The 20,246-nt window shown below is 46.0% G+C and overlaps 1 protein-coding gene across 7 annotated transcripts in view; it reads right to left on the bottom strand.

The window, feature by feature from the left end:
* Positions 1-20,246, bottom strand: part of LOC119433785 (protein disabled) — a 109,242-nt gene that overhangs the window by 38,694 nt on the left and 50,302 nt on the right. For 5 of the 7 annotated variants that reach the window (XM_037701038.2, XM_037701039.2, XM_037701043.2 and 2 more), the window contains exons 2-5: positions 9,184-9,300; positions 4,768-4,919; positions 1,867-1,956; positions 232-366 (exon numbers count right to left, since the gene is read on the bottom strand). In XM_037701038.2, coding sequence (XP_037556966.1) covers positions 232-366; positions 1,867-1,956; positions 4,768-4,919; positions 9,184-9,300 — 494 coding nt within the window. Of the gene's footprint in view, positions 1-231; positions 367-1,866; positions 1,957-4,767; positions 4,920-9,183; positions 9,301-12,334; positions 12,616-12,636; positions 12,861-20,246 lie in introns of those variants that run through there. The other 2 variants (XM_049658956.1, XM_049658957.1) reach the window with 2 other exon arrangements.

Genomic DNA, 20,246 nt, shown 5'->3' with positions numbered 1-20,246 from the left:
CTCTGTGACCGGCTGCAATTTCACAGTGACTGCTACTGCGTGTGCGCACGTGCATCCCCTAGCTGTTCTTACTTTGCTCTCCTTTTCCTTTTTGAGCCCGCTGTCCCCTCCCACAGTGAAGGGTGGCAAACCAGGTGCTACCTCGTTAACCTCCCTGCCTTTCTTTTTCTCTCACGTTCTAGCTACAAATTACATTAAGCTTTCCCCACAACCAAAATGACCAGCACTCACCGCCTTCTCGGTCTTGATGCCAATAAAGCGGTGGCAGCCATCTTGCGTCATACAGACGTAGCCGAAGGCCCGGGCATCGCTGGCGTCTTGCGAGATGAACGAGATGCGGTGCACTGGGTGGTGGAACACCAGCTCCTGTGGCGTGCACGTTCATGTCAGCGAGGCAAACACGGCGTGCATACTTATTCGAGGTCATGTGTGTCACATAAACCTTTATAACTAATAATTTGGGCTGGTTGGTTCAATGTCTTGAATTTAGAACAGCGCAACATTGAAAAGGGGCAAGAGAGGACACGCACAACACTGTGTGCATCCTTTTCGATCCCGAACCCTTGTTGCACTGTCCTAAATTCCACATAAACCTATTTGATAATCACATGCTGCAGTCTCACGAACTATGCTATTTTATGCAACTGTCCATGCTGATTTAAATTTTAAGGGACAAAGTCATGCTTGTTGCCATATTATGAGGCACGATTTCCCTTTAGGCACTGTTAACTTTGTTAAAGGGGCCATGACACGAAATCTTCGAACATGAAGGCAAAACTGAACGCATCCCACAGCAAGCTGGCAGTATTTGAGCACATTTAGTGGGGTACAAAATATTTACTTCGATTTTTTTTTATGTCGCAGTTAAACCTATCAGCAGTCTGTCAACACTGACAGGTGACTAAATCAAGTGTGTTCTGTGTGGTCAATGTGCATGGTTCTGTTTTCGCATGTACGTCTCAGCGATCTGCCTGAGACAGTTTCTCCAGGCATTCTCTGGTTAGCGCTTTTTTTCTTGCGTGAGTGAAAGAATTGCGGGCACAATGCAACGGCAAAGCTTTTTCTGCACAGTTGGGTGCCAGAGCATAGATTCCAGCCTGGCGCGCACGTTCTGTTGGAGTGTTTCGGAGCAGGTGGCACAGTATTTGCCGTGCACTTATTGACGTCAAACAAGTCATGCCAAAATGGCCATTGCCGTTCGTGGGAGGGGCTATGAGGCAGCAATATCAAACTGATATTTTCTTTCTTGGTCAAAACGTGCAATGTGAGCCTAGTTTTTTTGCGTGCATAACTGTAGTGGCCCCTCTCAATTACAATGATAAACTGAGAATAGTTGGACAGAAATGTAATTGCTCCTTAATTAACTAAATGAGCATTCAGATCTTTCAGAATTATGCACCCCTTTGGGTAATTCACATTGATATACGAAACTTCACTATCTGCCTCAGGTGAATTTTAATTAGTTCAAAATTCAAACAATGCACGGAATGGCACTGGTGTATAATTTAAGCAACAGAAGGAGGCCTCAAAATGTCATGCATAATTAACTGAAGCGACCAACAGGGAGAAGGGTACCGGAACATGCCTGAATTGGGATTACATGAACACTAACTCCTAATGGGGCACTGTCTTCCGGAGAACACATTCTGTAAGTGCCACAAACATTAGCAAACACAAAAACAAACAAAGCATGGCTAAATCTATTGAGACCTATTCATCTTTGAATTTACATTGACAGGGTTCATACATGAAAACAAAACATGCCACGTGGTGTGCCTCGTGTTTGCCTCACAGGCTAGTGAAATGATCACAGGCAGGGCACGATATGATGAGAAGACAAAATGCCATGCAGGAACGTGCACTGACCCCCGTCTTGTCGTCACGAATCTTGATCCCTTGGAGGGACACGGTCAGCTGAACCCTTTGTTTGTGCTCCCCGGACGAACGCACGACCATCTGCAAGTAAACCACAACAAACTTTACACTCGAGGCTAGAAAAAAATTGTGCAGAAGCCATCGCGATGATTGTCAGTGAATGTAAGCAAATAGCGGAACGTTCCTAAAAAGCTATTTGCTTGATTAAAGGAATGGTGTGCTTAATAATGTCGCACATTCGTTAGATTAAGAACATTTAGGTGGCGCTTGTTGTTTTGTTGTGTAATTCCGTAGAGAACACGGTCGTTAACCAGCACATCAGTGGCGGTAGTTTATGTGGCAGTATAAATGTGTACCGAATTTCAATACTAATAAAAAGACCAGGATCCACATACACTAACAGAAAGTCACGTGGTAGACCTCTTATGCATCTTCATGTTTTTGCCGCATGGGGTGCCAAAGGTCATTTTTTGCGACGTTTAGGAAAGAATTAAAAATATAAATTCACGTGTAACGAAAAAAATATGGTTCGTTTTAATCTGTCCGATAGGCAATCTTTCCATCAGCAGGGTTATCTCGATTCATGTTCTGAGTGGTTGTCTGTCCCTTTAAAGGACTTTTTTTTTTTGTCATTTCGAAGTGGCCCATACCCAGTGACGAAAGTTGGCTCGCTGGTTGTTTTCGAACCAGGTTCGCATCACACAGCAGCCTGGTACTCAGCCCATTATAGTCCACGGACTACCCAGCGACCCAAGTTGGCGAGAAAAAGGTTAGATACGGACAGACAGACAGACAAACACAACACAAACTGGGTGAAGTTCCCAAAGAATGCTAATCACATTAAAAACCAGAATCCTTTCCCTGAATGAACAAGTTTCTTGAATGATGGATGGATGATGGTTAGAACACAACTTTGTGGACACATTCTATCTCAAGAATGGCACTGCATACATGGCTTGTGGTAGATTCAACAGGTTCCTACAGCATTCTGACACAAATTACTATTATGTGGAGCCCACTGAAGCTTGGAGCCAGCAAAATCGTGTATGAGCTGTAAGTGCAGCTACTCCCCAGAGCAACCAGAGGTTGCAAGCGAACACAGCAGACTTCTTTTATTTCAACTCCGGGTTAATTCAATTTCCCATTTAATTCGATCCCGGCCGAAGGTGCCAGCTGGCGCCCATGCATTTCTATGGGCGCAAACCCTTGGTATTTCAATCCTAAAATTGGCCTTTGCAGGATAATAGGAACTTGACTAGTCGGAATGCACGAGCCTGACCCTTATGATGATCCCAACAGTGACCCCTTTTGTAGCCGCATCTGTCTCGGTGGAGCTTAGGGAACAGTGAATGCACTGAACACCCCCGTCTTCTCTCACCGAAAACCGTTAATTTCAGCCCGCCCTAGGAAGGTTTTCAAGCAATAACCATAGCTTACAATATTTGATTACAACATTTACCTGATCCTAATGCATGCCTTTTCATTTTAAAGAACATTGGGCCAGAAATTGCCTGCATGGTGCAATCGGACACGAAACCAAAGCCTTACATTTGCGTGCTTTGCCGCAGAAGACAAATGTATTGTGGCTAAGCTGGCTTTAAATAAAAACGTATGGCAAAGCTGACTTTAGAAAACCGGCCACCATTGTGCAACAGTGTTTCTTGCCAAAAATATGGTTGCACTTTAGATTTGTGCATCGTTTAGGAGCTTTAATATCATTTCTGCATTAGTTTACTACTTTGGACACATAGAAAGTGGGCGCGTGTTCGGTTTGGGTACTTGTTAGGATCAGGCAAATACTGCCAAATGAATCAGTGGTGTGTTGTGGCGTTTTTTTCTACCGCTTCTTTAATTCAACCTGCTGGATAATTCAACCAATTTCGTTGGACCCGTTATGGTCGAATTAACGGAAGTCGACTATACACATCTGCGCTGCTTCTTTTGTAAACAAACATGACAGACACAAAAGACGCGTGCCAGCTGGCACCCAAAAGACTCCCGTCAATAAAGGTAGTGCAGATATTGCACTCCCAAAGGGAAGTTGCACCAGCCCCATGACTGGATCTCCCGTTGTATTTCTGACACGCTCCCTGGACAAATGTGAGGGTCTGTCCATGCACTCTAAGCCAGAGTGCAGTGCTCCAAATAAACCAGGTGAATGCACTCCAAGGACTTGATTAAGACTCACCGAAAGTGAAACGTGCTACGAGAGCACACTGGAGTGCTTGAAAGCGACTAGTCAAACACACTCAAGAACAAGCACTCATATTAGACAGCAGAGAAAAAGGTTCTCGTTTCCTATATCCCGGCACATTTTGTGGGCCAGCCATGATTGGCAATGGCTTTCCACGATGGTGCACTGTGTCACTGAGATAGGGAAGGGGAGGCAAGAACAAGACGAAATTCATTCCATGATAAAATAAAATACTGAAGTGGAGACATCGGCTACTTGGTTGTACACATTGCGCGCTGTGTCGCACCAACTCGTTTTCAATGTGCCTTAACCTTTTTCCACATCCTTAGCAATGCACTCACCCCAAATACACTTTAAAATAATACTTCGCATAACATGCCTGTGTTCTTTCTGTTGCAGATTACCTATTGTTCACTCAGATCACTATTCCAGCATTGAAGATTGAGACGATTCTCTTACTCGCATTCTGAAATTGACCCAGCATTTGCGTAATAACTTGTTATTAGCTCTATTCACACTTGTGCTTTTCTATTTCTGCTTAATAACCGACTGCTTTTTCCCTCACTTTTCTTGTTTATATTGTGTTCTCTTGTGAGCAAAGAAAACATATGCTGAGGACTCCCCTTATGTAATGCCCTCGGACCACTATGGAGAAATTAATTAATTGAAAATTATAAGAAAAGAAAGAGAAGACGTGCCTTGAGCCGAGTCATGGCATCCTGGCACATGCGGTCGCCTCGGGCCTCGGGCACCGGCTGGCTGCCGATGAGCTTGGCCCGGAACAGGAGCCCCTCCCCTTCAAACCGAAAGGGGTCGGCATTCTTGCTGGTACTGCTGCTGCTACTGCTGCCTGCAATACCACACATTGCCCAGAATTACATAATCCGACCAATTAGCATCCGCAGATGATTAGAGCGGATCTGACATCTTGCAAGAGGAGCTCGATCACGACCGTGCTGAAATCGCACTAATCCACGCAGTCAAAAGCATTCGATATCACTCGGCTCATTTCATTCTTACCAATTATTCACAGTCACGCCAGCGTCAAGGACCATGAGAAGAACTTTAAATTTACCCGACCTTTCAGCGGCTCATCCAAGCCTTTTTCGTAGAATCTACCATTATAACCTAAGTCTTGAAATACACTTATTTCCTTTCGCCCAACACACATTTCAACTATAGGTCAGACCATAGCTTCAAAGTAGAAGAGTTGGCCACGCAGTAAAAATATACAGGTGCACCGACTCTCTTATCCCACAATTGCCTCACATTTGTGGGAATTCAGTATATCACTCACAGAAACTCTGATTTATAGCTTTGCTTGTGCATGTTTTCGCATCTTGTTTGTGTTCATGAACTGCAATTTACGACACGCTTCTGCCAGTGTCGTAACATGCCTCAGCCGACATGCTATGTAATATTGTTGCAACGCTTGAAGAAGGAGAATACGAGCTTTGGGCTGAAGACGACAATGTTATTGACTTGTCTGTTCTGCCATTCTCTAACCATAGCTTCAAAGTAGAAGAGCCAGCCCACGCAGTAAAATATACAGGAGTGCCGACTCTCCTTTCTTGCAATCCATTTGACGTGGTCAACTTACGTCCAGGTGATTAAAGATGCCCAATACTGCGACATGCTCTCTGTCTCGGATCACCTCCTCTCTCCTTCATTTCTTTCTTCCCTAGCTATTGGCATCAAATGTGCACACCGCGCGGCGGTCAAGTTGAGAAACAAACACGTCGAGAACCCTTTCAGCTCTCGACATATATAAGTGGCAGGATGGCGTGCTTTGCCGTGGTCACCACTTGGAGCGGTATCGGTGCATTTTCTTATTGCAACTGCAACCAGTAGACCCACGTTAAGCTTATCTCCAAAAGTAAAAATGTTTTGCATAGCCAAATTTACACGTCACACTTCTACTAACGATGTCAAAGGCGACAACAGCGCACCATCTGAGCGGAGCAGCAGCGGCATATTGGATTTGATGGTGCTTGCGGGCACTAAGCTAATCTAAGTAGCAATCGATATGAAATGCTTTTTGCATGGGTGCCAGTGCAAGTACTACATTCACGACCATCACTCCAATAATACTGCATTTTTTCAAGCAGAATTTCAGCATAAAGCAAAAGTGTGGTGATTTTTTTGATGGACAGCAGGAAAAAGAAAATATGGGGTTTTACGTGCCAAACCCACGATCTGATTATGAGGCACACCGTAATGGGGGACTCCAGAATAATTTGGACCAGCTGGGGTTCTTTAATGTGCACTTAAATCTAAGTACATGGGTGTTTTCACATTTCGCCCCCATCGAAATGTGGCCGCCGTGGCCGGGATTCGATCCTATGACCTCGTGCTTAGCAGCCCAACACCATAGCCACTCAGCAACCATGGCGGGTGGGCCGCAGTGTTTTAGGAGACCATTGCCACCAGTCGCCGAATTAAGTGGTCTAATTGAAAACTTTAATTCTAACTGGAGATGTTAGCCTGGTCTCAGGGCACCCTGCACCTCAGCCAAAATGTGGCACAAGGAGTAAGGAACCGGGAAATGTATTTGCCATATTTTCTCGCATATAACCCGTACCAAAAATTTAAAAAAATTGCTTAAAAAGTGAGGTTGCGGGTTATCTGCGAATATTCGCGAAGGGAGGGGGTGGGGGTCAGCTTCACTGCAACGCACGGCCTGCCGTGCAGAGTCCGCATTGTCTTATCGACATCGACGTGTGTTAAGCCAATAAGAGGCCAACACAGGTTATAGCCAGATCCACATCCATAGTCTGGTTACACGCTTTTCGCCATGCTTTCTGCACAGTTTTGCAACGAGTCAGGTGCCATTTCTTGTACGCCCAGTTTGCACAGTTGGCCAGCCTTGTTTCGGCATCATGAGTGTGTCTCGGCGGCAGTCTCATAGCGCTTCAAAAAATGTGCTGTAAGGAACAGCTTAGATGGTTCGAAAGACAATTACGTCTTTCGAAAGAGCGGCGATGAAGCCTTGGATGGCAGCAGTGAATCGGACAGCACTGACAACAATGCAGCAGTCATTTCGAAATAAATGTGTTTTGAAAACAAAATGACGACTGCGCTTAGTTGTAACTTCCTCATTAGTCCTCATTTTTTCGGATAAGCGTGCGGGCTATAAGCGAGGTTATTTTTTTTCTTTTTCGTGGAGTTCGAATTTAGGGGTGCGGGTTATATGCAAGGGCGGGTTATACACGCGAAAATACGGTACAGATTATATACAAGAAAATGGCAGAGCAGACAAGTCAATAACATTGTCATCTTTAGCCCCAAACTCGTACTCTCCTTCTAGCAATATTACATAGCATGTCGGCTGAGGCATGTCACGACACTGGCCGAACCATGTCGTAAATTGCAGTTCATGAACACGAGCAAGATGCGAAAACATGCACAAGCAAAGCTATCAATCAGTGTTTCTGCCAGTGATATACTGAATCCCCACAAATGTGAGGCAAATGTTTACAGCTTTTAATTTCACCATAATAATACTAAATGTAACTTCATTAAAAACATACCAACATACAAAATTGGATTGTTTAATAGCTGCTACCATGGACGCTGGCTTCTACAGCATGTAGTACATTTTCATGCATTTATAAGCAACGAAACATCCCGCGAACTTCAGCAGGCGAAAAGCGGTCACAGCATACGCGAAGACAGCACCACGTGCGTAACGGCGGAAGTACGTACACGGTTGTACAACCGATTAGTCAACCAACAGAAAGCCCACCTTGTCTCGCTACACGCTTAAAGCACACGTGGGCCACTGCAGGTGACACAGTGCGGCGCACCTCTGCGGAGCTAGTAACAAATTTCCGTGTCATCTTTGACTTAAGCCACTAAGCAGGTGGATCAGCGGGACATTAGCTGGAATGCCTTATCAGGTGAGTCGGCACTCCTGTTTATATTACTCCACGAGCCAGCCTACCACTGGAACCTGTTCAGCTACTTTTGTATCCCAGGACATGCGCCAACTGGATTCACGTTCGCACTTCCGTCGCTTTCCATCGCATTCCATCCCGTCACAGGTTCCAACAACTTCAAGACTGCCGTGTACCATGGTTTTCTGTTAACATTTTCAGCACATGTTGTATCTCATTAGCCCACTGCTCTCCGTCATGCCGGTGGCCCTTGACGGTACTTGAAATAAATAAATAAATAAATAAATAAAGAAAGAAAGAAATGCAATATCAATGTTGCATAATATTTACACATGCTTGTCTCATGTAAAAGAATGACAATTAACAAATATGAAGGTTGGGAAACATTTGTAAAATATTTAATTTGCTAATGATGTGGGTCTCAAAATGTCGGACCTGGTTGTCACTTAAGTTACTGTGGCATTTTGGCACATAGTAAAAGCGCAAATTTTGTGCCTTTTACTAAAGAAGTGCTAGGAGCACTGACAGCTAGTTTCGATGATACCTCCAGTTGAAGTTTTATTTTTTGCAGACTTCCCAATCTTGCCAAAAATTCTGAAAACTGACAAATAGTTAAAGTTGAGTCATCACCTTAGGCGGTGCATGATGTTGCTAGTAGAAGAATTGCAACGTAAATGTTTAACAACACGTAGAAAAACTGTTGACCAAATTTATTGATCTATTCACAACTCAAATGAACTGCAGGGGACGCTGTGAAATCTGGCCACGTCTGGCTACACTGTGCAATATGGCGGATATATGGAGGTGTCTCATGAATTGCTGGAGTCGCGAATAGGCGTGGTAACAAAAGAGTTAAGGTTAGGTGCGTATGACGTTGCTCGTAAAAACAAACAACTGCTATGAGCATTTTTTTCTGGCTATGCTCAAGTGTGGACACCGCAGCAATCGCAGGAACGGAGAGAGCCAATGTATTACGATGTCACGGCACATGTCATGGCGTCACATCTTGGATGCCAAAAATGGTTAACAGAAATCTGTATTATCACAAATTGCTCAGGGACGCTCCGTCATTTTTTTTTCCAGGGTTTAGAGGATTTTGACCTTTGTTTAATAAAAAAAAAAGTAACTTTGCAATGCGATGTCAGACTTCCTTTAAACGGCATCCATCAACCAATCCGTCAATGAATGCCACAACAAATGGAGGTGCCCTCCTCTGACCTTTGTCCTTTTTGAGGTTACTGCGGCGGACGGCCCGGCGGCCCCCATCGATCCGCGTGGACGCATGGTTGTTCATGGCATCCTCCTGGGGGCTGTCCTCGTCTTCCTCCTCGTCTTCTGCGAGATTAGAAGAAAAGGCAACGAAACGCTTCAATTTCACGCCCTTCGAAAAGAGCACATCAGCTGCGGCAGTAGCTTACAAGCTCAGAAAGACTCAGAGCCTACAGCTAACCTGGCACTGATAAGCACACCTCGGCTTGAGCAGAGGTCGGCACTGCCCCTAATTCGAGGCAGCCAATTGCATTTCATTAGTATAACCAGTTCGTTCTACCGACACTGACAAGAATTGTACAGACATCGAGAGGTACCACTGACCCTGACAGAAGTAAAAAACACAAACTAATGCTTCAATATCTGTGCACGTCCCTTGATCCCAATGCACCGGTAATCGCAAGGGGCCAATTAAATCTGCCCATGGAAAATTTAGTTTCACCACATTTCTTGCATCTTTAAAAGTCTGAAAAGCATACAGTTGCAGAATGGATTAGGAACTTTCAATTCTTCAGAGAGTTTTGTCGGGTTTGCAGAATGAGCACTCAATGCAAGAACTCTCTAGTGGAATCTCAGATATTACAACATCAACTATTTCATGTCTGGCATAGTTGCAGAGCACCTATTCAACCACTTGAAAAATGATGTAAATCATTGTGAAAAAAAAAATGCAATCCATGACGACCTACCGAGAGCTAACACCCCCTAATCATCTACCTTCCAACTCATTTTAGTAATGTCGGTGTCACACAGTCACTTTCGATCGTAATAGGGCCCTGATACAGATGGAGCTCGGTCTGGATTCAGTACTGCTACAAGGCCACTTTCGATTGGAATCTTGTTCGATCCAGATCCACACAATCGCGAAGGAGTCTTGATCATAGTTGTAGGCTGATGACCACGTATTTCTGAGAGTTGTAGATGATAATAGCCTTACCCACAATGACAAGCGGAATAAAATTTTCTTGAAAAATAAAAAGATTTATACATTACAATTTTTACAGCATATTAGACAAACGTGATAAGTGATTTGGGCTTGCCAACGACACCTGGTGCACTTGAGCTCATGCAAACTCGATTCAGATTGTGGAATTGTGTAGCAGCGATTACTGTCAATCGCGATCAAGAAATTCGGTCCAGATTAGGCTCGATCACGATATAAAGTGGCCGTGTAACACCAATATCACATATTCAAACTTGCAGTATATATCCCATCAGAAGTGTCCCAAGATGTATGCGGCATACTCTAAACAGAATTATGTTCATCAGTCATTTTGCTTTTGATGCACTACCTTGACATTCTCACTTGTGAACACAGTGCCTGCTGGTGATATTCTTAAGCATTCATCCCAGGGCTAGAGAATACATGTCATGCAAAGTGCCTTGCTTGAATAAGTGGAAATTTCGGACACGTTTTTTCCCGAAATAATGGCTAATGACTCATCTCTGTTTACCACTAGGCTCATGTGTCGGAAATGTCCCACCACAGAGTCTGACGTCCCATTTCTTAGCTTGCTCGTAAGCATGTGTTCGATCTGCAAGGCATGCTTACAAATGATACCGTTATCTGACCAGACAGTGTTCAAACTATGGAGGAATGAAATAAACTGTAGGAGGGAGCATTACGATACGGAGCCAACCACCATGGCAACCCAGCTCTCCTTGAAGCCATGCTCTTCACTTTTTCCACAGTATCAGCCAAACACGTGACAATTGAGACTCGGCTTATAGGCTGAGAATGTTTGGTTTCCAGTAGTTTTTAACCGATGTACACTTGTTTGGCTGCCCTGCCGTAGCTCTGCCTGCAGAGAATGAACATTAAAACGTACTGCGCATTCCGATGCGACGATCACGTGTTGGGCTGATTCGTTTATATTCAATCGCATTGCACACTGCTTCCTCCTCATTCCTTTCTTTAACCCATGGTTCAAGCTCTTGATTTAAAATGTATTCAGTCACAAACCCTAATTATCATAGTGACTAAGTTCGTGAGAGATGCTGTCATTCCTATTCATCCAGCACACACTGGAGGTGCCACATATGGAATTTCAGTTCGAGAACTTCCACCACGCATTACTGAAGAGTAATGGCTACTTAAGCTGAGGTGTGGCCCAGCCCTCAGTGAGAGAATGGAGTCTGCATACTTACGAATGTGGGGATTAGTCCGGAGGACACAGCCCTAAGTAATCCCTTGTTTTGAGCGACTCCTTCATCTTCAATGATCGCTTAGCTTTACCAGATAGGTGCTTTCAGTGAACTTTGATCACACATATTTTTGTGAATACTTGCAATTCTTATTGGGTGTTGAAACAAATGTCACGGTGATGACTTGCAAGAACTAGAAAAGCTAAGATTAACATAGGGCAAGAGATACGAAAACACAGAAAGACTATCATAGTTTGCATTCACAAATACGGTCCCCCATTTTGCGTAATCACTCTTATGTGCTGTTGTGCTGCAGTGTAGGCCTTTGAGCAAAGCTTTAAATTAGGAGGGAGGCTTTTTCCAACAAATTCGGGGGCCAAGTGGGCAGATACAGAGTAGGCAGCAGAATGATCGCACCTAACAAATCTGACGTGTCTGACTCATTTTTCAATTACTCAGATTCACAGGGAAGTTCGCAAATATATATTGCGCGGATATCGGCTGCAAGCAGGCGGTATAATGACTGAATAAGTCTCAGTTGGAATTCTGGGCATATTAATATTACTCTGAGGAAGAGATGGACAGGAAATACTAAGTGGGTAAAGTTACGGAGGTAATTGAGATGCCCTCATTTGTTTTGCGTTTTTCCCGAGGCAATGTTAATTGCGACGTTGGCCTAGATGACAGATGCTCAGTCACAACACACTTAACTGCTGTAAATTAAGCAAGCAGCGCATTGCCGTAATTTGGCGCTAACCCCCCTTGCAAAACATATCGTATTCGTGAAGTGATGCGGTGCTCGCAGCTCGGCCGAATGCGATGCACACCGCAAGTTAACTCGAACCAGTTGTGAAGCTGCTCCCCGTGCTTTCATCCGTGCAAAATTAGATAGTTCTAAAAGAAAAAAAAAATGTAAGCATGGGCCAGAGCAGGCAGACGCCTGCAGCTTGCATACCAGTGCAGCGGCGCGCTCCAAGCCACTACGAGGAACAGCTGACTGCATTGACGCACGCACGCACCTCACAGACCACACACCCGAAGCTCACTTGCCTCAACCCAGGCGCCCCGTCGGCAACCGTGCGATACACAGAAAACCTCGAAAGCAAACCGCCGCCTTGTCGAGCCGTCGAATACAAGCAAGGGCGTCCGCCGCAGCGAAACGCTCAGCTGGACGGCGGCTCCCGCCGTGACCTCGGTGACAGCACGGGAGACGATCGGGTTTGCAGGGTCAAGCAGTGACCCTCAAGGCAAGCTCACATGATGTTCAGGGGTCAGCCCGTAGTCGCAGCTCCCAGCAGTGTCGGCAGCCGGTCCGGCAGCCCATGCATGCTTTATTCCCGCACAGGCGCCGACAACAGCGTGTCTTGCGGACCGAGACGCGCCCGGTGCCGTGAAGCGACAGCAGAAACGGTCCCTGCTCGATGGTTTACCGCGATTTCGCACCGTCGCACAGCCGAAATCCCACAAAGACTAAAGAATGCGCTCAGTGCGGCGCAATCGAAAACACGCCCAGTCGTCGCAGTCGGGCCCATCCAGTCGCAAATGAAGACCGCCAGGGAACTATTATCGCTAGAGATACGTAACCTCTGCTAACTAAATTGTGGCCTCCGAGATTCAATGAGACTTCCACACCATAGAGTTATTCTGTTCCACACGAAGATTTTGAAAGCTGTTTGATAAGAACGGTTGAAAACGTCCAAAGTACGAGTCTATCTGTGTGCTCTAATAGTTTGTAGAGGCATCATTTGAACGCATGCGCCATCAAACGCGACGTCGACATGTAGATTGGGTGACTTGGGTCACTGGGTGGACTTTGGTTTATGGAACGCATGCGCTTTCTCAACATTTACAACCAAAATATTATATGTGTGGCTGATTATTAAATACAGGTTCCGTCAGTGAGATGCACTAGTTTATACTAACGGCATTACAGCACAGTTGCAGCACGTTTTCGGCAGCCGCGCAACATCTCGGAGGCCACTGCTATCGATTATTTAAGCTCAGGTACTGTACATTTTTTTTTAATTGCAGAATTCGTAGAGTATAATTTTGTTCCCGAAAGAATGTACCGCTGTGCACGATGACGATCCAAATCAAGACCCCTAGAGCAAATCAAGACCTCTAGACGTCTTGTTTTGCGTAACAAGAAGAAGAAGGAAAAAAAATGCAATAACCAGAAAGCTAACGAATTCGTTTATCCCGAATGCATCTACCATGAGGAACATTTTTGTTCCTCATAATATTTTTGACGCGAATACATCATAATAATAATCGGCACCCCTGCAGCTGCTGAATGCATTGTCTTAATTCCAATGGAATGCAGTTTCAAACGGCGCACGACAAACCATCCACGCTATTTATCTTCTTTAACTGTCTGTCAGCTATAGTAGCAATATGTAGGGGCGTCATATAGACAGGAAGGGCCTTCTTTGCATTGATTCAGTAGAGCACCCAGGATCTCTGAAGGGGGGGGGGGGGGGGGGGGGGGGGTTACAGTGTGCCAATACTATCTATAAACAGTACTAATTTCAATTTCTTCACGGGAAATTGTCAAAAAATGCGCTTTTTGCTAATGTGCAGACGATTGCGCGTCTTACATCTTAGTTGCAGTACTCAAATGTGCAAGGAAAAGGGTTAAACAAAAAAAAAGGGGGGGGGGGGTTAAGTCGGCCTCAGGGGGGGGGGGGTTTACAACCTCCAAACCCCCCCGTCGGTGTGCCACTGCATTGATTATACATGTCACACACTAGAGGCCTGGGTTCAAACAAGAGGTTTCACGAGCCTCTTGTCAGTTTTACATGAAGTATAACTTGTTAATTAACTCAAACAAAACAAGCCTTAAAAATTATTGAAAGGTCGATGACAATGCAAATTCAGCCCCACCTTCCTAAATAGAACATTAATAATGTTACGCGTAGCTGATGTACAAGCCTACTTACAATTTTGTAAAGCCTATTTACACGTAGGCTAACGGTGGCCAAGTTGGCGACCCTTGTCTTATCTTGTTTACTAAACTTTGGCGCATACCCACTACGGGGGTAACGGGGGATTGGCCAAGAAGGAGGCGGTTTCAACTATGTTTGTGCGAAATTTAACAAAAACTTAATCTTAATTTGAGATCTAATCTTAATTTTGAGATAAAGCAATTTTGTCATGAGGAAGTGAAATAATAGGAAGAATTCATAATTTTAGAAATTCAGCAAGGTAATCTTTTTGTATCTCTAATGAAATTGTAAACTGCAAGAAAAGCATCCCTGTGACTGTGCCCAGTTGGCGACCCCATACCAATAGGCAACACGTCGTCTTCCTTCTCCTCAGTGGAGCCACATTGTGGCGGCTGTTCCGTATCATCACCCCCGGCGGTAGAAGCACTGTCCCGGTGCCTAAGCAAAGGTGTGTGATAGGGCTTCAGTCTCGTTACGTGAACGTTGCCACGACGACGCTGAGGGGTCGGTGGGGATGATTTCATATGTGAAATCGGTCACTTGTCGCACCACACAGTATGGACCGGTGTAACGCGACAGCAGCTTTTCGGATAGGCCCACACGGCGGATGGGTGACCAGAGAAGCACCAGAGAACCCGGAAAAAAGTGCACGTCGCGATGGTGGCAACCGTAGAGGCGTCTCTGATGCACCTGTGAGGCCTCGAGACGGGTGCGGGCGAGCTGGCACGCTTGGTCGGCGAGTGCGATCGCGCCGCGGGCGTATTCAGTGGCTGAACGTGCGGGAGAGGGCAGCAATTGTGTTCAAGGGCAACGCGGGTTCTCGGCCATATAGGAGATCGAATGGTGAATAGCCGGCGGTGCCGTGACGCGATTAATTATGAGCGAACATCACATATGGTAAATGAAGATCCCAGTCGTGGTGGTCGGCCGCAACGTACTTCGAAAGCATGTCGGTGATTGCCCGTTTGAGGCGCTCCGTGAGACCGTTGGTCTGTCAGTAGCGCACCCAGGATCTCTGCCAGGGGGGGGGGGGGGGGGGGGTTGACAGTTTGCCAATACCATCTAAACAGCACTAATTTTGATTTCTTCTCGGGAAATTGTCAAAAAAATGCGCTTTTTGCAAGTGTGAAGACGATTGTGCGTCTTACATCTTAGTTGCAGTACTCAAATGCGTAAGGAAAGAAAGGGGTTAAACAAAAGGTGGGTTAAGTCGGCCTCGGGGGAGGGGGGGTTACAACCCCCGAATCCCCCTCGTCGGTGCGCCACTGTGGTCTGTGGGTGGTAAGACGTGCTGAATTTGTGTGTTGCCGAGCAGGAGCGGAGGATATGTTTTCGACGAATATCGAGATAGAGCTACGGCACGGTCAGTTAGTAATTGGCGCGGATCACCGTGCACTACAATGATGTCGTAGAGTAGGAAGTCAGCGACGTCAGCAGTGCAAGGCTTGTCGGGAGGGCTCTTGTGGTTGCGTACCGCGTAGCGTAATCAGTAGCGACGGCGACCCATTTATTTTCGGAGCCCTAGAGAGAAAATGTCAAAGAAGGTCTAGACAAACACGGAAAAAATGGTTCGGGCGGGATGTCGATAGGCTGGAGACATCCAGCTGGAAGTGTGGAGGGCTTCTTCCTACGCTGACAGGGCTCACAAGCGGCAACGTAGCGCCGCACGGGGCGGGCGAGACCCGGCCACAAGAAGCGACGGCGTACGCAGTCGTATGTGCGCGAGACGCCCAAGTGCCCAGCCAAGGAAGCGTCGTGAAGTTGGCGGAGGACAGTCGAACTCAGGTGTGACGGAATGACCAGCAGAAGGTCAGGGCCGTCCAAGTGCCCAGCCAAGGAAGCGTCGTGAAGTTGGCGGAGGACAGTCGAACGCAGGTGTGACGAAATGACCAGCATAAGGTCAGGGCCGTGGGAATCGAAATTGCGGCGGTATAATGTCCCCTCCTTGAGGAGAAACATCCAGCGAGAGGCGTCACCAGGCGTTGACGCCAGCCGGTCGATGAGGGCTCGTAACGAAGGATCGCGGCGCTGCTCGTTGCCGATTTGAAGCAAATGGGACACAGAGAAAACGGAAGCGATGGCGTCCGCATCTGCCGGTTGTCCCCGGGGTAGTGGGACAAACAATCTGCATCCTGGTGCAAAGCGTCCCGTCTTATTTACGACTGAGAAGGTGTATTCTCAGGCGTAATGTCTAGCGAGCCACTCGTCCCGTGGGGTCCATGAGCGAGGATAGCCGCAGACAGCGTGGTGATCAGTGATGACACAGAATGGGCGTCCGTACAATTATGGACGAAACTTCGCAACCGCCCGCACAAGAGCGAGGCACTCGCGCTCTGTGATTGAATAATTGCGCTCGGCGGGTGATAGAAGTCGGCTGGCATAGGCTATAACGCGATCATGTCCGCGCTGGCGTTCTGCTAACACTGCTTCAATACCATGACCACTGGCATCAGTTCGAACTTCCGTTGAGGCAGACGGGTAGAAATGGTCCAGGATTGGAGGCGTGGTAAGTAGAGCAGTGAGATGAGAAAAATGAGATGACGGCATGGTCAGGACCGTAAGAAAACGGAACGTCTTTCTTCAAGATGTCGGTAAGGAACGTGCAATGGTCGCAAAATTCTTTACAAAGCGCCGGAAATAGAAGCGCAGTTAGCAGCATGCTCGAGACGTAGCAACGTAACATGCTCGAGACGGCGGCACTCTGCGAGGATTGTATCGCGACGCTCGTGACGTTGGTAAGTACCAGTAAATTGAAGGCGTCGTCAGCAATGCCTTGAAGGCGTGATTAACCTTATCGTCCTCCGACATGTTCGGGTCGGCCGTGTTATAAAGGGCCAAGACGTCGAGAATGTACGACACGTATGACTCGGTCGACGTCTGTACGCGGGTGGCAAGGGCCTTCTTTGCATTGAGTTGCCTCTTCTTGACCACTGACGAAGTGCGAAAAGGAATAACGTCGGTAAAAGCACCACTACAAAATCGCCACCCTGGATTCTCTTTCTAACCGTGCTACCCAAGTTTCTGAATTTTATCTAATCTGTAAATTTAGCTGTCTAGTGGGGCAATATTGAAAACATTGAAAAAAATAACCTGCCTATCTACCTCAACGGGAGTGCTGTTGCCATAGACAAGCCACGCTTTCTGACTATAGGTAGCTAATGTGCAGCTGCTTATTTGAAGCTTTTTACACATTATAATCGTATTTTATTACATAGGCTTGTTTTACTTGAGTTAACAAGTTATGCTTAATGTACAACTGACAAGAGGCTCGTGAAGCCTCTTGGGTGTAATGTCTGATATCGTAAAAAAAGTGCAAAAAACACACACACACACACAAAGGTGCGCACCAGAATCTCGGAGGCAACAGCCGTCATTCGGCAGTATTTTTTTATTTGGGGTGTTGCTACGCTGCGCTCCGCAACACCCCAACGACCGCCGCTTCGCGTCGGCGCCCGGCACCACGGCTTCCGCCGTGGCGCCGGGGTTCAAACGACCTCGCTGGCAAACAGACAGGAAAACAAAAGGAAAAGCGTGACATGAAGAAAAAAAATCTCGAACCCACGTACGCATAATCCCGAAGCGAGCGCCGTAACCACTCGGCCATACAGCTTTTTTTTTTTAATGCATGGAAAATAAAGTGGAAGGTATATTACAGTGCGGACATAGCTACACACTTAAAACTCGGGCAAACACACACATGCGTCCAACAAGTGCATCCAGTCAGGCGGAGGTTCCTGCACGGCGTACACACTTCTTATATAAGCTGCACTTTCTTGAAAGAATGATCTTGTAGATCGCGGGCTTTCGGCATGGCGATCACACATTCTAGCTCTCCATAGGCTATACAAACCCAGTACTACGAACATGCCACTAATCTTAAACGGTAGGAATCTAATTGCGTATGGAGTGATGTCAATGTCCTTTTTAAGCGTCCGTTGGAGAATGTCCCAGAAAAATATAGCATCTGTACAGTCTATAAAACAGTGATCTATAGTTTCAGCACGTGGACACAGTCGACAGTTCGTGGACCAGACTCGGCCATACAGCCACCATGTTAAAAAAAAAAGTGGCTGCACTCGGCCATACAGCCACTTTTTTTTTAACATGGTATTTATTACAATGAATGAAATGTTGTATTTACAGGAACTATTTACAATAATATCAGCACTAGGTGGACATACCTAATCAAACGTCAACGAGCAGTCCATATGAAGATAACGTCACACACAGCAACACCGTCCTTCACAGCAAAAACTTGTAAGGGGAAGTTAAACACCTAATCAAAAGTGGATACCAAGCCGGCCGACATTCTTCTTGGTCGTAAATGTCCTTTAAGTGTATGATCATCTGAACAAAATGTGATCTCGAGGAAATTGTTTTTTCTGCATTTCGGTCTTGCATACGAGATTTTCATAGGCTATGAAGGCCTATCAGTAAAAACATATCGAATGGAACATCTTCATACGGTGCAACAAGATAGCGGATACTGTGAGAATTTAGATCAAAATATTTTTGCAAATTTCTGTGGATAACATCCCAAAATAAAATGGCATCTTTACGAACAATAAAACAGTGTTCAATGGTTTCAGGCACGTCACATAGGCGACAGTTAACAGACGAAACAAAAATATTCTTTTTATGCAGCCATGTTTTAACGGATAATGTTTTAGTGTGTAATTTATAAAAAAAGTTTTTGTAGAAGGGGGAACTGGCATTTTGCGCATTCTCGCAAGCACATCATGTCCAGGTAATGTGATGTATACGGATCGATAAAACGGCGGAGGGAACAACATCGATATTAAATCTTTGTAAATATTTTTTCGTGACACAGTAAACAAATAATCTTTAGAAAATCGAACAGTCAGAAAAGAAATAGAAAAATAAACCTCACGCATAAACCCCCATAAACAAGGTCTAGAAATTAAATCTGAGGACAACACCAATTCTGGCAGGCAGTAGCGCACCCAGGATCTCTGCCAGGGGGGGGGGGGGGGGGGGGGGGGGGGGTTGACAGTTTGCCAATACCATCTAAACAGCACTAATTTAGATTTCTTCACGGGAGATTGTCAAAAAAATGCGCTTTTTGCGAGTGTGCAGACGATTGCGCGTTTTACATCTTAGTTGCAGTACTCAAATGCGTAAGGAAAGAAAAGGGGTTAAACATAACCGGGGGTTAAGTCGGCCTCAGGGGGGGGGGGGGGGGGGGGGGGGGGGTTACAACCCCCGAATCCCCCCCCCCCTCCGTCGGTGCGCCACTGCTGGCAGGACATGAACCAGGTTAACCTGCATGAAAGCTCGTAATACCGGATGAGAGCTATCCCGAAAAAAGAAAAAGCGCGAGACTAACTGTCGCACATATAAATGCACCAAGCGAAGTTGGTGCATTTCCTCCAGCACTCACTGGTCGAAAAATGTTGTCGCGTCTCATAGGTTCAAAACTGGAAGACCATATAAACGTTGAAAAAATCCTATGAAAACGTTAAATGTAAAGCCTTGCGCAGTGAAGAACCTGAAAGACATAGAAAACTTTAGTTGCCAAAAAGATGTTGCAGGCTTCTGCTCTTCCAAATATTGATAGACGGTGCGGGACAAAGGTATTTGTGTAGCGCTGGAGGGCTGGAACGCGCTCTCTCCAGTAGTGTGCACTGAACTTGTAGGCATGCAGTGGAACTCCTAGATATTTAGGTGGCACACAGGACCACTCAATGCCAGCATAATGTGATGGTGTAATGGCCCAATATCCAAACCATAGCCATGAGCTCTTGGTGTTATTCATCCGCGCACCGGAAACAGAACCAAACTCTTCTATGATAGAAAGAGTTTTATCGATGCTGGGCTTGTCTTTGCAGAAAACTTTGCATACGCTGATGATATTGCATTTTTCGGCCATACAGCCACACTTGCAGGACCCGCAAGCATGCG

This window comes from Dermacentor silvarum, chromosome 11, assembly GCF_013339745.2.
Source record: "Dermacentor silvarum isolate Dsil-2018 chromosome 11, BIME_Dsil_1.4, whole genome shotgun sequence".
In the NCBI taxonomy this organism is placed as follows: Eukaryota; Metazoa; Arthropoda; class Arachnida; order Ixodida; family Ixodidae; genus Dermacentor; species Dermacentor silvarum.
Note: the sequence above shows the minus strand (reverse complement) of the source record. Positions and strands in the feature narration are given on the sequence as shown.